The following is an 18,464-nucleotide window of genomic DNA, read 5'->3' on the forward strand; positions in this document are numbered from 1 at the left end:
ACTCTACTAAAAATACAAAAATTAGCCAGGTGTGGTGGTGCATGCCTGTAATCCTAGCTACTCAGGAGGCTGAGGCAGGAGAACCACTTGAACCCGGGAGGCAGAGGTTACAGTGAGTCGAGATCACACCACTGCACTCCAGCCTGGCAACAGAGCAAGACTCCGTCTCAAATAAATAAATAAACACAAAATATCTTATGTATAATTATTTAACAACATGATTTGTTCTAATCTATGCAAGACAATGTCAATATTAATATCTATGATTTGGATCCTTTGAAAAGTAATTTAAATTTAAGTATTTAAAGAACAGTTTGGCACAATATAGATGACGCTTACTTATATATTAGTCTGTTCTTTACTTGAAAATACCCCTAAACTACTTAAATAACCATACAGAACATGTACCACATGCTTGTGTTTGCATTTTATCTCTTCTCCTATACTTTAACAGTCCTTCAGGGCAGGTCCTCTCTTTCTCACACCTAATTCAATTTTGTGTCCCTGAACTGCCTAGCACAGAACCCTCCATGCAGAGTGAATATTCAATACATATCTGTACAAGTATAGTCAGAGAAGCTCTTATTACAACACAGCATTCTATATAAAGAATCAATTTCTGTGTTCCCAATAGGTTGTTCATAATAACAATATTTGCTTGATCTAGTTGTTAAGACTTCCCATAAATGAGCCTATATAACAACAAAATATTTCTGTTCTCTGGTTGTGTGCTTTAAAATTTCAATTAACCAGAATTCAGATTCTCCCACTTAGTAGCTGTTTATTCTGCATTCCAATTCTTAAAAGCAAATCAATCACAGAAAAAAAAGATACAAGTGTTGATTAAAAATAATTTTGTATCAGTTATACATTCAGCCTAAAACTATCCATTTAATGGTTTTATTATGCTTTTAAATGATTATTCAAGTTTTCAACAATGACCTTAAAGCATCACAAACACTCAAATTATTTTTTTAAAAATTATATATTTAATAAGGAAAGAAAGTAGGTTAGTATAGTTCAGAATTTTTTTAAAAAATTAAAAATGAAGATAAAAGAGTCTTCTAATTAGCTTTTAAATTAGCAAAAAATGCTCAATTAACCACTAACATATAAGTTAACTGCCTGAAATATTTCATTTGACTATGGTTTATTTTACTATGAAAACATCAATACATCATTAGCCACAAACCTTCAATAACTAGAGGCCCTTGCCCCCAACTCCACCTCTTATCTGCCAATTTGGATCAAGGGGTGCTGATGCTAATGGCTGAAGAAATTTAACAGCCTCCAGGACAATCTCCTGTTCAACACAGAATGAAGTGACATTCCCTTTCCTGGAGATAGACAAAAAGCTCAGAAAAAAACATTTAATTTTTAATGCCACCTTGTTCAAGAGCTTCTGGCAACAATCACCTCCTTCTAGCAAGCCTCCAGCTCCATCCTGGCTCAGCAACTGCCCCCCCCCCCGCCGGTCTTCTCCTCCCCTTTCTTACTTTGGTGACCACCATCCTGCCTGTTCCTTTTTCTATCCTGCTTGCCCCTCCACCCTCACCCTTGAGATCCCCCCATTCCACTTAATTTCTACTCGCGCCTGATCAAACTTGAGTCTAGTGAATCACTCTGGCTTATCAACATTTAAACTGCACAGATGCCTTTGCAAATGATTCCTCCAATATCCTAAGAGAATTTAATGTAATGCTCAAAAGATCTATGCAGGTGGTAATGTAAGATATAAAATACATGGTTGCCTCATCTGTCTGTTTAAAAAAAAAAGATACTCCCCAAATAACTTTGAACTTAGAAATGTATCAGAAAACATCAACGATTATTTTGATAGTATATATTTAAAGGCTTTGAAAGTCATTTTAAAAATAATTTTGAAAATACTTATATCTAAATAAAGTATGACAATGTGTCTTATTTACTTAGTACCTATGTGTATAAATCATTGTGTAAGACACTGTCAGGACATGAGGATGATTGAATACATGAGATCTGTACATTAAAAAATCTCAATTAAAGGTAGAAAACAAGATAAAAAGGTAGAGATATGTAGAACAAGTGTTATAAGGCACATGAGATTACATCCAGCTATAAGAGTTGATCAAATGGCATTTGAGATGGCACTTGAAAACTTTAGGTAGATAGCTTGGTGAGAAGGAGCAAAAGAAATGGCATGAGAAGGAAGGCCACCAAGGTGGAAAAATCACAGATTATACTAAGAGAATGGTGAGCAGTCCAATTTGGCTAGAAAACTATATAAGAAAAAAGACTATGCCCCGCTCTGCATGCCAAACACGGGGTTTCTGACAAACTCATAAAAGAGAACTAAAGCTTCAGGGGTAGAATAGAATGCCAGAGGAAAGAGGGGTGCAGAGATAGAAGATGGTCAAGATCAGGTAACTATCAGGCATACCTACATTTAGAGGGCCTTAATGTCCTTGAAACTGCTCAGGAAAAAATGGGACTATTGTTAAGCACCAGATTCTTTAATGAGAGCCACATGGGAAAAAAACAGAATATTAATCTAAAACAAAAGGAATAAATCATTCAATATGTCAAATTCTAAATATCAGTATGTGAGAACGTCATTTAGCTATCACTAAAGACATTTCTTACTCTGTTGAGAAGATAAACTATTTTTCATTATTAACTTGTATCTAGAATGATGGTGAATTCTGTAACTCATTTCAAAACAATGAATGATAAGGCAGGAGTCTGTTTAGCTAAGCTACCTAATTCACACAGACAAAAAGGTTTTCATGAAGACCCGCACATGAGGTGCATAAATCTAAAAGATCTACCAAGTTCAGTTAAGCAGAATGCAAATAACAACAAAAACTATATCAGTAGCATTTTCCATTAGACTTAAAGGTAGGAAGAACTTCTAGTCAATACACTGCATCTAGTTTACTGACATCTAAGGGTAGAAAGCATGGCTCAATCATCTTCAAATCCCAGGAGTTTCGCATAGTATCTGGTTACTTAGGCTTCCCTATAAACGTTTTATGAATAAGAAAAATGAAGAAAGAAGGAGGGCGTAATAAGTAGTATTTCAGATTCACACAGCATTGGTTGTGTTGTCATAAAACACAATGTGCTCATGAATAATGCTTAAATTATGTCCTCCATAGACAATTAACCATCAGAGAAAGACTGAGCTACACTTACTAAACTATGTTTTCTAAGGTCTGACAATGTACAAATAGATATTTTTAAATAATTTTAATATGCATTAGAACTAAAGGTTTTTCTTTCCCCTTAATTCTAAAATTAACTAACTAGAATACATATGTCCGTATTTTGAACATCTCACTTAGTTGATGAACTGGAATATATCCCAATCTTTGAAGATTTTCTTTGATTTTTTAAACTATATACCGAATTCTAAAAGTCATAATTCTGGAAATTTTCATAAGGAATGAAAGCCACTGCTTAACATACTACAATAGTCGAATGCCTGATAAGACATGAAGATGATTCTTGATACCTTTATGGTTTCAGTGGGCACTCCAGGCTCTGGAACTTTATCCAAGTAAGTGGTCAAGTCTTGATCAACATGTTCAAACACTAAAGTTAGTTTGGTTTCTCTGTCTGTTCGTGACACTGTGCACACATCAAACAACCTAGAAGAAAAAACAAAGAGGTTAAGTAGGTGGCAATAAGCAAAGAAGTAACCTGTATGTTTTACACATATTGCTCAATTTGGTCTCATAATAGAAAAAAAAAAAAGGCCAGTGTTGATCATTTCTTGTGATCATATGTAAAAATACCAAATGAGATCTGATACTTTAATAAAAATATGAAGTTCAGGAGAGGGGAACTCAGAGTGTGTGGTTAAGCATGAGAACATCTATAGTAACAATGAGAAAGCAACGCGATTGGAGCACAAGAACGCTTGGAGAGTTTCCTTAGTTAGGACCTTAGATAGAACTTGTGCCAATGGGGATAATTTCAAAAACTTGATGTCTAGGCAAAATATGTTTCTTCTTAGCTCACAGTTTGAGAATTATTAGAGATAGATTGAGCATGCTTTGGAGATGCTGAAGGCTGTAATCAAGATTTTCCTGGAATTTAAGGTGTCACAACCACATCTGTGAAAACAAATATGATGGAATATGGAGAAATTTTTAGTTTATTTCTAAGACAGCCCTCATCCTGCTGAGTCAAATCATTCCCTGGAAAGGGCACACATTCTTAGTTTTTAAAATTCCAAAGCCATGTTAATCAACATTGTGAAATTTAAACATTTTCTTTTTTGGGGGTAGGCGGACCTGTATTGGCAAACTATATTGCCCTTAAATAATAAAGAAACAGATTAACAAATGTTTTGGATGGGTGAAACATTTTGGATGGGTGAAACATTTGGATGGGTGAAACTGGATTCAGTTTCTTCCATAAAAATCTTAAAATAAGTTGAAATTTAAGTTCTAAAAACTAAGCCTTCAGGAGTCAAAAGAATATTCAAGCCAAAGGACAAAATTTCCTTTGGTTTCAACCAAGGTACACTATTTAGCACAACAGATTCTCAACAAATGTTTGAAGAATTAAACTAACCATAAACAAGCAGTAGGTACATTTCTTAACAAGAATGTAATATAAATACTAAGAAAAAGCTAATACAATACTATTCATATTACTTTCTGTAATTTTTTTAAAAAATTGAACAAATGTCTTCTTCAAAGAAACTAACTATAAATGTGCATAGAGTCCAATAACTAAGGCATAGGGTTGACTATCAATTATCCTGCTTATATATTACCTCCCTTAATTTTTTAAAATTATATTTTAAGTTCTGGGATACATGTGCAGAATGGTTTGTTACACAGGTATACATGTGCTATGGTGGTTTGCTGCACCCTTCAACCGTCATCTACATTAGCTATTTCTCCTAATGCTATCCCTCCCCTAACCGCACCCCCCACCGCCCCCAACAGGCCCTGGTGTGTGATGTTCCCCTCCCTATGTCCATGTGTTCTCATTGTTCAACTCCCACTTATGAGTGAGAACATGCGGTGTTTGGTTTTCTGTTCCTGTGTTAATTTGCTACAATGATAGCTTCTAGCTTCACCCATGTCCCTGCAAAGGGCATGAACTCACATCCTTTTTTATGGCTGCATAGTACTCCATGATGTATATGTGCCACATTTTCTTTATCCAGTCTATCACTGATAGGCATTTGGGTTGGTTCCAAGTCTTTGCTATTGTGAACAGTGCTGCAATAAACATATGTGTGCATGTGTCTTTATAGTAGAATGATTTATAATCCTTTGGGTATATACTCAGTAACGGGATCGCTAGATCAAATGGTATTTCTGGTTCTAGATCCTTGAGGAATTGCCACACTGTCTTCCACAATGGTTGAACTAATTTACACTCCTACCAACAGTGTAAAAGCATTCCTGTTTCTCCACATCCTCTCCAGCATCTGTTGTTTTCTGACTTTTTAATGATTGCCATTCAAACCGGCATGAGATGGTATCTCATTGTGGTTTCGACTTGCATTTCTCTAATGACCAGTGATGATGAGCTCTTTTTATATATGTTTGTTGGCCGCATAAATGTCTTCTTTTGAGAAGTGTCTGTTCATATCCTTCACCCACTTTTTGACGGGGTTGTTTTTTTCTTGTAAATTTGTTTTAAGTTCCGTGTAGATTCTGGATATTAGCCCTCTGTCAAATGGACAGATTGCGAAAATGTTCTCCCATTCTGTAGGTTGCCTGTTCACTGATGATAGTTTCTTCTGCTGTGCAGAAGCTCTTTAGTTTAATTAGATCCCATTTGTCAATTCTGGCTTTGTTGCCATTGCTTTTGTTGTTTTAATCTTTGCCCATGTTTCTATCCTGAATGGTATTGCCTAGGTATTCTTCTAGGGTTTTTATGGTTTTAGGTCTTAAGTTTAAGTCTTTAATCTACCTTGAATTAATTTTTGTATAAGGTGTAAGGAAAGGGTCCAGTTTGAGTTTTCTGCATATGGCTACCCAGTTTTCCCAACATTTATTAAATAGGGTATCATTTCCCTATTGCTTATTTTTGTCAGGTTTGTCAAAGATTAGACAGTTGTAGATATGTGGCATTCTTTCTTGCTTTTCTTTATGTTTTGGTGATGGAGTTTCGCTCCTGTTGCCCAGGCTGGAGCGCAATGGCACCATCTTGGCTCACCACAACCTCCGCCTGCCAGGTTGAAGCGATTCTCCTACCTCACCTGAGTACTACTCGCACCCAAGTGGCTGGGATTGCAGGCATAGACCACCATGCCCAGCTAATTTTGTATTTTTAGTAGAGACAGGGTTATTCCATGTTGTTCAGACTGGTCTCGGAACTCCCAACCTCAGGTGATCTGCCCACCTCAGCCTCCTAAAGTGTTGGGATTACAGGTGTGAGCCACCATGCCCGGCTATGTGGCATTATTTCTGAGGCTTCTGTTTTGTTCCATTGGTCTATATATTTGTTTTGGTACCAATACCATGCTGTTTTGGTTACTGTAGCCTTGTAGTCTAGTTTGAAGTCAGGTAGCATGATGCCTCCAGCTTTGTTTTTTTTGCTTAGGATTGTCCTGGCTATATGGGCTCTTTTTTGGTTCCTTATGAAATTTAAAGTACATTTTTCTAATTCTGTGAAGAAAGTCAATGGCAGCTTGATGGGGATTGCACTGAATGTATAAATTACTTTAGGCAGTATGGCCATTTTCACAATATTGATTCTTTGTGTCCACGAGCATGGAATGTTTCTCGGTTTGTTTGTGTCCTCTCATTTCCTTTAGCACTGGTTTGTAGTTTTCCTTAAAGAGGTCCTTCACATCCCTTGTTGGTTGTAGTCCTAGGACCTCTGCTAAACTTTTAATGCCTTGCTGGTTCACCATGTCATCCTACCACATTTCTGGGCTTAATGGACCCCACATTTGGTATTTCTCTGTGAATCTGTAGTAAATTTTAAGGGAAACTAAAAACAAACAAATAAACAACAACAAAAAAGACCAAAAAAAACCCCACTACTGTAATTAGGTTAAATCTGGCAGGTCAAAAAACAGAACACCAACAACTACACACACTTCATAGCCAGATCCACACTTCTTTTTAATGATGGGCAGTTTGGGGTGAGTCATACAACTCCACTGAAATTAACCAGAATCCACTGAAAATTTTTTCCTCACATTTATCTACTTCCAACATTCTGGTTTTTAAGTTTTAATATCCATTCCTAGACTTAGTATTTTCCCCTAATGTTACTTATTCTGGAAAATTATTCCAATAAAGTAAAAACTCCTAACAGATTTATTAAAGATAGTACCATAAATCATAATAAGTTCCATACTCTAAAAATATGATTGCTATCATGCATGGATTTAATATGTGGGAAATTTATCAAAACAGTTCTTTTGGCTTGAAAATTAAAGATAACTACAATTCTTCACAGGCTTTTTAAAGCCAGTTTATTGCTATTAAATCCACATACTTGGACAACTTCACTCTTTTCTTCCTATTGAAGAAGAAAATGGAGTTCCACAATCCCCAACTTTCTTTATATCTGCTCCTTGTATTTTTGTAATAAAATAAAAGAGCAGTGAACCAAAAATGGCATGTCCCTAAAGTCAAATACAAACACAGAGCTGTTTCATACTATGACCATTTCAGTTGTGTCTCTGAAACATTACTTTACAAATATTTCACATTATAATTAATACATTTAGTGAAAAAATTACATTGCTTACCACTACCTGGAATTAACAGTAATTTTAGTAACTCCAGTTCTTACTGCATTTATAGTTTATCATATACATAAACGATATTATAGTAATTTCCACAAGAAAAAAAATTCTGATGGGGGCATAACTGGAGAATAAAGTGATCCTAAAACACTGCTGAAACAAAAAGTCATCTGCCCCCTAGACCGTTGTCTTAGAAGTTACCTAACAACCCTGGCAGTATGCCCTGTTGCTTCATCTCACTGAAACCGTTTTCAAGCACTCTTTGCATGACACAATTTAAAAATAACATCTAACCCACCCAAGTTGCTTTCCTCAGAGTTATACTACTCTCTTCAAAATATTAAGACTCATTGATGCCACCTGCAGCAACTGGACTCCAGGCCTCAGTTTCAGTGGATGCTCAAGATAGGAAAGGTGAGCTCACTGAAGCCACTATTAATTGTCCTAAATAATAAACCTTAGAGAAAAAGCACTCATTTCAATCGGCAGTTTTTAAAACATGAAATTTTAAAGAGATGTGTAACAGTCCATAGAGCAGAACATTTTCATGTAAATTTTAATGTATATACTTGCATACTCTTAAAAAACGGTATTAGGTAGAAGTGACTCCTCCAGGTTCAAGGAAATAATCCTTTTTAATTTTTAAGGTGCCATTATTACTAACTTCATTTGGGAAATGGAGCATATTAGAGACTCCTCAGGACATTCACAAATGGCATTAAGGGACATCAAAGTCCTAAGGGTGCCTGTACGATACTCTCTTTTTTGGCTCCAGTGCTGGCAAGCCATCATCCACATCCTACAGGCCCAGTACTCCATGGAAGACATCTGGGGAAATATTGCTCTTCACTAAACCATGAAATTTTGTCTGACTTAAATTATGTCTGATTAATGGTTAGCAAACATTATTGTAGTAAAAATTAACAGTTACATTAGTCACAATGGGTAGGAAATGCATTTTGAATCAACGATTGTAAACATTAATCTTAGAAATGTTAGAATATAATATTTATGATGCTTTTTTGTCTATAATGACTCCCTCTGGAATTGACCCAAATCAAATAATAGTCACTTTGGTTGGCAATACAGAGAAAACAGAAACTTTATTTTTATTTATTTATTTATTTATTTTTTTAAGATGGAGTCTCACTCTGTCGCCCAGGCTGGAGTGCAGTGGTGCAATCTCGGCTCACTGTAACCTCCTGGGTTCAAGCGATTCTCCTACCTCAGCCTCCCGAGTAGCTGGGACTACAGGCATGTGCCACCATGCCTGGCTAAATTTTTATATTTTTAGTAAGGATGGGTTTCACCATGTTGGCCAGGCTGGCCTCGAACTCCTGACCTCAAGTGATCCGCCTGCCTTGGCCTCCCAAAGTGCTGGGATTACAAGCATGAGCCATTGTGCCTGGCCAGAAACTTTAATATAACAAATGAGTTTCATATAAAACAACTGAGCTAAACATGAATTAAAATCCCTGGTATTTGGCTAGAAGTAAACAATCTGTAATATATTTATATAAATCAATAAGGAATGTGGCTAGGCTACCTAGAACTCCTATACTTGCAAAACAAAAAAGTCAGACAGGTCTGAACATTTGAATGTAAAAACTGGAAAACAGACTGGACACGGTGGCTGATGCCTGTAATCCTGGCACTTTGGGAGGCCGAGGCAGGCAGATCATGAGGTCAGGAGATCGAGACCATCCTGGCTAACATGGTGAAACCCCGTCTCTATTAAAAATACAAAAAAATTAGCTGGGCGTGGTGGCGGGCACCTGTAGTCCCAGCTACTCAGGAGGCTGAGGCAGGAGAATGGCATGAACCCGGGAGGTGGAGCTGGCAGTGAGCCGAGATTGTGCCACTGCACTCCAGCCTGGGTGACAGAGCGAGACTCTGTCTCCAAAAAAAAACTGGAAAATAACTTCAACTGCATGATTCCTTACACTGACCAACATTTTAAGACTTTCTAAATCCCCCCCTTTTTTTTTTGCTAGATGATCTGTAGCCTGACAAAAATACCATTTCAAGAATTACATGACAGCAGTTCCATAAGAAAATGTAATCACAAAGTACTGAATATGAACAAAATATCTCAGATGACTTTTAAAGGAAAGGAAAATTACCATTAAATATTTGTCCATTAGAGCTTAGCATAATGTGATCCAAGTGAATGTTCAAAAAGTAAAAGTGCAAACTGGTTATCAGCATTAACTAAGGCTATGCATTCAGTTTAGCTGTGCAAAATGCAATCCAAAAAAGGCAGATAGGTCGTTATCATTTCACAATTAAGTTGGTCAAGCCCCTAACTCTCCCACAAAGTAAGTTCTCTTGCTGTCTCTATTGTCCTGACCCGCCAGCTGCAGGGCAGAGAACAAGGCTTGCAGTCCAGCACAGCACTCAGCTTTCCAGCTGTCCTAGTGATGTAATTATCTAATAACAAAATATCTCTGTGAATTAACTCTGCATCCTACCCATTGTAATTCTTAATGACTACTTCCTGTTCATGTTCTCAATTTAACTTGCTCTTCTGGAACTATTGCATAGGCAAGTTGCCTTCATCTAATGGATGGGATTACATCCAATAGGTTTGGGATTTCCAAAGATTACAATTTACAAAGGTCTCCCAAACAACATGCTTTGTAAACACAAGCTCTGCCTTTCTATTGTGGTTACAATAAAAGGGAAATCTGTATTATTTGCTGTGATTAAACTTTGACCCGTTCACAGGAAGTTCTATGAGGATTTTTTTCCGGTCACTTTTTTTTCCCCCATTCCCTTGAATGTTTGGACATCAAATAGTTCAAGAGCTGAGAGATGTCTGGCACAGCTACCTAAGGGCCACAACAAAATTTTATTTGAACTAGAGCCAGTATTTGAAATCGAGAAGAATTATTTTAAATATCTAATCTCCTTCTCTTAAGTGCATGAAGCATATTCTGTGGCTATGGCTTGTATGCACCAAATTTACTTTCCCACATCTCACTAGCCCTACACTACTGGATATGGGCCACTGTATTCTCTGTTTTGCTCATTAAATATGGACTCTGTGTGCACTTATTCTCAACCAGCACCGAATGGTATAGCTCCAGGAGTATTTGCCACCAACAATAATGTGCATGCTGCTAGAAGCAAATTGCGATTTCAGCAGCACCCATAAACATTTACCAGCATCTACCATGTGCAGGCGCTATACTCAGTTTTACAGTTTCCAATAGATATGACAGGTATTGTTTTTAAAAGCTTTACTATCTACTTGTGGGAAAGAAGACTTAGAAGTAAAAATGCAGGTAATGATATATGGCTATGTATTAGTACCAAATAAATTCTATAAACACTGTGTATAACTTTATATATCATATCAAAGTAAATTCATTCTACATCCTATTAAGTAAACCACAGATGGTCTCTGCCTTTCCATCTATTTACCTCTCCTGGAAGCCCACCCTTATTTTCTGTTGAGGAACTACTCCTGTCCTAGAATCTGGCAATCTCGTTTTAACAGCAGGGGCCCAGGGATGGCATGTGAATAAGCCTGGATTGAGCGACGATGAATGATTCAGAGGTGGGCAGGAGCATGAGAATCAGTCCCAGAAATTTTGCTAAGACTTCTGGGAGAGTAAAACTCTCTGTTACTGGGATTATCAAACTGGCAAAATCTCAGCCTGCAGCTACTGATGGCTGTCTTTGCCACCATTTTAGTGAACCTACTATGGGATGCAGAAGATGGCCAGAACAAGGGACAGTGGGCAAGAGATTCCGGAAGACATTATTTACACACCTGGACCCACTGTGTTTGATCTACCCCTGGATTTATTAATTATGTGAGTCACTAAAGTCAGTGTTTTGCTTATCCAGCTTGAGTTAGGTTTTTATTACTTGCAACAAAAAATTGTCCGAAGACATCTATAAATATTTTGAAATGATTAAATGAATTAAAAACATCAGTATCTGGCCTCAAATACGTCTTACAGAGTAGACACAATGAGGGAAGCTCAAGCACAAAAGAAGTAGCAGTGTCCTCAAAGTGACTGTCCCAGTTCTCTGACTTGGCTGGGAGTCTATTCACCTTAAATGGCTCCTCCATTCGCATGTCCACTGGGCAAAAGTAGGCGACCGCAGAGAACCAGATTAATTCATCCTTCCCAAGGAGCCAGGCAGCTTCCTCTCAGACCCTACTTGAGGTTCCTGGTCTGACCACAGAGACATTGGATGGAGAAAAGCACAGAAGGAAGAAGACAGACAGACAAGTTTATCATAAACAGGAATATAAAACCTAGAGTAGAGAAGAACTCAATGGTAAGAGGAAGCAAGGAGGAAAAAAGAAGAACTTAAAAATAATACAAAGATACAGGGTTCAATTAATTTAAAGGTTGAATCCAGTGTGTAGAGGTGTGTTCTCCTGAAGTCTTCAATTAAACAACCCCTTTCCCACTAGCTGTTGCTGAAAAGTGGAAAAGGACAGGGATGTCAAACCAACTCAAGAGCAGAGAAATTCTTTGTATTTAACTGTTAAGTTTATGGCTGCTATTATCTGACATGGGAAGGCAAAGTCAACATCACTTATTTATTAAATCATTTTATTCCTATAGCCTTTAAGAGAGTATTCATAAGAAAATTTCATCGTTTATCTTCTTTCCATCTTTAGAGTTGCTATTAATCTAGTTTCACCTTCTATCTATATAGACCTGGCACTGTGGCTTTATGAGTTAATATCTTCTGAATCTGTTAACCAAAAAATGTTTTACATGTGGAAAGGGAATCCCCTAAACTGGGCAAGTTTACAAGATGTGATTCTTGCACTACAGTAAATTTTGAAAATAGAGCAAAGAGTGAAACTATGTATATGGAAACACATTCCTACCACACGATCAGCAACAGAACTGATGTACTATCGCTGGGCCTGAAACAAGCTATTTAGGATGGCTTAATGGGTATATGGGATGCCTATGTACAGCTCTCCTCATTCAAGATGAATTCCTGAACTGGACATTAAATAATAGAATTCAAACTTCTTCCAGAGTCCTACAGCAAGCACTACAGGCACTTCTACATCATCAAACACAATTCTTCAAATTGCTAATGCATTTCATCTGAATGAAAGGCAGAGCGAAGAGTAAGGCTGTAGCATCACTCTGTTATGCTAACTACATGCGATTATGGGAAAAAGAAAAATATTGCTTTAGAGCTGCCACAAAGAAGGCATATAAAATGCGATTTGTTGTCTTGCAGGGAAGAGAATGGTAGCAGGGGCAAAATCCTTGATAAAGTGAACTCCGAGTCACTAACCATGTGGATCATTATCTCCCCAAAGACAAGAGAAAGAAAACAGCTAAACAATAGCTGTTTCCAGTAGGCAACTAAACAATAATCAGTTGATATGTCTGATGAGGCCAGTTCCAATACAAAGCAGTTTTGGAAGTTCAAAGAGAACACAGTCAACTCTACAAAAAGAAGAAACCTGCCAATGGAGAAAATTAGGAACTATTAGGTCTAGATTAGAATAAAGAACAATTCACCAACCTCAGCTATAGTTCAGGAACGGGGCACTGTTTACCTCTTGAGGTCTCCAACTAGACATGATGAACTTTTATTCTTTCCTTAACAGTTACCTACAATCAGCCACTTCATAAAACTAAATATGATGGACAAAATAAGGGCCTAACAAGAGTGAACGGATTGAGAGACTCCAAAACCTGTGGCATCTGGTGAGAGAATGGGGTGAGGGGAACTCAAGTCCCAAGCCCTACTGGCAGGTCAGAGATGACAGATTAGCAAACTGAAGATAGCCTTAAACTGGTGGTGCCTGTTTGTGTTTTGCTTATTCTTTTCTTTCAATTCTCAATGGCACCCACAGCCTTGTCTGATACATAGCAGGTGTCCAATAAATATTTATTGAATAAATGAAATTTTTCTACATTATAACTTAGGGAAAAGTCAAAGTAAAATAAAAGTGAGGATACTTCGAGATGTCATTAGGAAAGTGTGGCATTCTGAGTAAGCCACATTCTGTAGCTGCTGTTAAATGAAGACTCAAACACTAAAATACTGTATTTACTAATTAAAAAATCCTAACAATTGTATGAGATGGTATTCATTTTAGAGACGAAGATAGACCTAAATGTGCACTGAATGATGACGCTGTGAAGGTAAACAAATATTCACTGCGGCATCATTCATGATAGCCCAAAACTGGAAATAACCCACATGTCCATTAACTTATGAATGCATAAACAAAGTGTGGTATATCCATACAATGAAATACTCTTCAGTAACAGAAAGAAATGAAGAATGAATACATGCTACGACATGGATAAACCTTAAAGAGATTATGCTAAGAGAAAGGAGCCAGTCACAAAAGGCTACATATTCCATGATTTCATTTACATGAAATATTCAGAACAGGCAGATCTATAGAAATCGAAAGTGGATTCGTGGTTGCCTGGGACAATGGGCGGTGGGAGAATGTGGAGGAATGGGGACTGATAATGTGTACTGGGTTTCTTCTTAGAGTGATGAAAATTTCCTAAATTTAGATCATGGTGATAGCTGTGCAACTCAGTAAGTATACTGACCTGAAGTCTTACACAGTGCATTTTATGGTATGTAAATTATATCTCAATGAAGCTGTTTAAAAACAAAAAAAAGGGAAAGCAACAGTGGTAGAGAGATTTAATACTTTGCCTAAAGTATAAAGACAGTAAGTGGTGGAGATGGGCTTTGAAATCAGACTGTCTGGCTCCAGAATCTGACTTTCTAACCACTCTCTTATTCTGCCTCTGAATATAGCACACCATTTGGAGCTGCTGTAAAGCAGGGGTCAGTGATGGGGAGACTCTGTGACAAATGAGGCACCCTGCTGACAGGCACTGTGGGAATGCCAACGCCAAAATGTTTTTGGTAAATTTAGAGATTCCAATACATACTTTACATGGTGGGATGAAAAAAAGTTGTTCAGAAAATTCACAGGAAAAATTTTAAAAAGTGAACACTGCTAATATCCCAAACCCTCTTACATTCTTCCTTTGACTAGTTAGAAAAATGACACACTTCAATTCACCCGACAGAGCTTGAAAAAGAGATTCTGATCTCAGAAATAAGTGAGTTAAGTGTATTTTTAAAAGCAAAGCGAATAGCTCTGGCTTAAGTCAGATAGAGTGTGGAACATTCTGGACAACTTTCAACATTCAGTTCTCTGTCCATTTCTGACCTGTGAAAGCCCTGTTCTCCAGCTTTGGGCCTCTCTTGAGGAAAAATGACTAAGCAGCCAAAACTAGGCAGCCGCCTGTAATGAAGACTGTCTGCTGTGTCTTAGAAGAAAGCCAATCAAGCTTTACCTACACTGTAAGCCAAAAACCTTTCATAATCACATCCTTAATAGGTGAGTAAATTTATCCCAGCACGAATTCACTCAGGTACTTATGATTAGGTACTGATCTAATAAAACAACCACTGAAGTTAGTTCCTTTTAAGGAAACTTTTGATCATAAACATAGGAGAAAATGTTAAACCTTAGTAACTTAAAGAAACACAAATGAAAACCTCAGTGAAACATTAAACCTTTCAAATTGGGTTAAAAAAACTTGTTTAATGATAAAACTGCACAACACTTGTTTATGAAAATGAGCCTACATCATTGTGGGAATACAAACTGATATACACCTTTCTGGAGAATCATCTGGCTGTATGTGTGTGTGTGTGTGTACATATACACATATACATAAATAATCTGGCTATGTGTGTATATATAGTATATATACACATACACACGTATATATATACACACACACATTATATATGATATATATGATACATAATGCATATGTGTATATATATATATAATGTGGCTCTTAAATGATGATACTGATACATCTTTATTGAAAATGGAAAGACATTCACAATAATATAATGTGGCTCTTAAATGATGATACAGATACATCTTTATTGAAAATGGAAAGACATTCACAATATATTATTTTTTTAAACGCAAGTTTCAAAAGAGTGTGTACAGTATGATTCCACATATGTAAACATAATGGTAGAAAGATAAATCAAGACATGGCTGGGCGCAGTGGCTTGCCCCTGTAATCCCAGCACTCTGGGAGGCCGAGGGGGGTGGATCACTTGAGGTCAGGAATTCAAGACCAGCCTGGCCAACATGGTGAAACCCTGTCTCCACAAAAAATGCAAAAATTAGGTGGGTGTGGTGGCACATGCCTGTAATCTCAGCTACTCAGGAGGCTGAGGCAGGAGAATCACTTGAACCTGGGAGGCGGAGGTTGCAGTGAGCAGAGGTTGTGCCTCCACACTCCAGCCTGGGCAACAGAGTAAATAAGACTCCAACTCAAAAAAAAAAAAAAAAAAAAAAAGGATGTAGCCAGTGGTTATTTCTGGGTGGTAAGATTTTGGGATGGTTGTTTTCTGCTATTTGCTCATCTAAACTTTCTACTGTGAGAATCTATTATTTTTTAACAAGAAAAAAATCATTACTTAAAAAATAAAGGCCGGGTGTGGTGGCTCACGCCTGTAATCCCAGCACTTTGGGAGGCTGAGGCGGGCAGATCACGAGGTCAGGAGATCGAGACCATCCTGGTTCACACGGTGAAACCCCGTCTCTACTAAAAATACAAAAATTAGCCGGGCGTGGTGGCGGGCGCCTGTAGTCCCAGCTACTCGGGAGGTTGAGGCAGGAGAATGGCGTGAACCCAGGAGGCGGAGCTTGCAGTGAGCCGAGATTGCGCCACTGCACTCCAGAATGGGTGACAGAGCGAGAATCTGTCAAAACAAAAAACAAAATCAAAAAATAAGAATCATAAAAGCCTATTTTTCAACTCAGATTTTTTTCTCCTACCACTCATGTACTTTTCTTCCATCTGTTCCTCTGAATTAATGAGGAAATCCTAATCATCAATCCTGAAATGCAGTTTTAAAAATTAAACATGTAAAAGACATAAATTCTTTTGTATTTAGAATTGTTTATGCTTGTCCTCTTAGAACATAAATTTTTTGGTTATGTTTTGTTCTCTTAGAATCTTGGAATAGCTATGAATCTTAAAATATTGTTCTAAGAGAAAAAAACAATATGTATGCATTACTGCCTCATGAAAGTATGTGCTTTTCAATCCCCTCCCAATATGGAATGACTTTATAAAAAAGAATATGAGAAAAAATTATTTTTCTGATACTTGGTGAAAAAGGTTAAAGTAACAGACTACCACAAAACAAAAGAGAAACAATGATGGCTCACAAAGTCTTCAGATTACTCTATTTCTTAAATAAGCCAAAAAAAGAGAAAAAAAAAAAATCCTGCATGGTAGAATTCAGTGCCCTTTGTAACATAACAAGCTGCAAGCAACCAAAATAATTAAAGCTTGGCCAAAAATAAAGATCCTTATAAAAATTAAAATATAACATCTTACATTTTTAAATTAGATCTATTCCAGCAAAATTTCTGGGAATTACTGTGTTAAGAACTCAGAAAAATTCTAGAAATATATTTTAAGATCACCGATGGCAAACTATATTAAAATATTAGAAAACAGACTGCAGTTGGAGAAGTTGGAAGAACTGGTATTTCTACCAACTTCTAAACTTAGGGATCTAAAATTGGGTTGTTTTGTTCAGGTGCAAACACTTCTAAAAATTAAATTATGATTTGCTATATTTCTATAAGCCCATTTTATTTTAGAGTTTGATCTTTGTTCTAGAAGTATCTCAGATAATAAGGAAAATGTTTCATAGTGTTAATTAACAGTAATGAAAACTGTGGGAGATAAGAATTTGTAAATATAACTGCAAGCCATGTCTTGATTTATCTTTCTACCATTATGTTTACGTATGTGGAATCATACTGTACACACTCTTTTGAAACTTGCATTTAAAAAAATAATATATTGTGAATGTCTTTCCATCTTCAATAAAGATGTATCAGTACCATCATTTTAAGAGTCACATTTTATATATATATACACACACATATGCATTATATATCTATTTCAAGGCAGACGTTTTCTTTTGCAAAGAACCACAGGAACACCTCATGTACTAATAACCTATTAGTCATCTGGTTGTCCCATGTAAGTGAATATTTTAGATAACTGGTTCTTACCCATCTTGAATCCCTAAAGTATTTTTTAAAATTAAAGTTTTAGTGGAATTCTTGGTAACATGCCTTGAACATTTTCTTGACTTTTTAAGCACAATATTATGTTTAGCTGGTAGATGATTCATGGTCATTACTGTTACCATTACATTATAATCATTAAATTCTGCACCATTATTATGATCACTTATTTGAGTATCTACTAGGTAAGTGCAGATGAGACCAAAAGATCCACAGTGAGGTACACTGTAATTAAACTATGAAAACCAAAGACAAAGAGAGAATCTTCAAAGCAGTAAGAGAGAAGCAACTCATCACACACAAGGGATCTGCAATAAGATTAACAGCTACTTCTCATCAGAAACTATGGAGGGTAGAAAGCAGTGGGATGGCAATTTGAAAGTGTTGGAAGCAGCCAGGCATGGTGGCTCATGCCTGATATCTCAACACTTTGGGAGGGCTAGGCAAGAGGACCACTTGAGTCTAGGAGTTTGAAACCTGCCTGGGTAACACAAAGAACCCCCTCAACTCTACAAAAGATTTTTTTTTTTAATTAACTGGTTGTGGTAGCACATGCTTGTAGTCCTAGATACTCAGGAAGCTAAAACAGAAAGATCATTTGAGCCCAGGAGTTTGAGGCTACAGTGAACTATG

General features: G+C 36.9%; 1 protein-coding gene across 3 annotated transcripts in view; it reads right to left on the reverse strand.

Moving 5' to 3' along the window:
• CDK6 (cyclin-dependent kinase 6) overlaps positions 1–18,464 on the reverse strand; it is a 233,349-nt gene that overhangs the window by 166,625 nt on the left and 48,260 nt on the right. For all 3 annotated transcript variants that reach the window (XM_011955055.1, XM_011955056.1, XM_011955054.1), the window contains exon 3: positions 3,494–3,629. In XM_011955055.1, coding sequence (XP_011810445.1) covers positions 3,494–3,629 — 136 coding nt within the window. The remainder of the gene's footprint in view (positions 1–3,493; positions 3,630–18,464) is intronic.

Source organism: Colobus angolensis, unplaced genomic scaffold, assembly GCF_000951035.1.
Source record: "Colobus angolensis palliatus isolate OR3802 unplaced genomic scaffold, Cang.pa_1.0 Scaffold394, whole genome shotgun sequence".
Lineage (NCBI taxonomy): Eukaryota > Metazoa > Chordata > Mammalia > Primates > Cercopithecidae > Colobus > Colobus angolensis.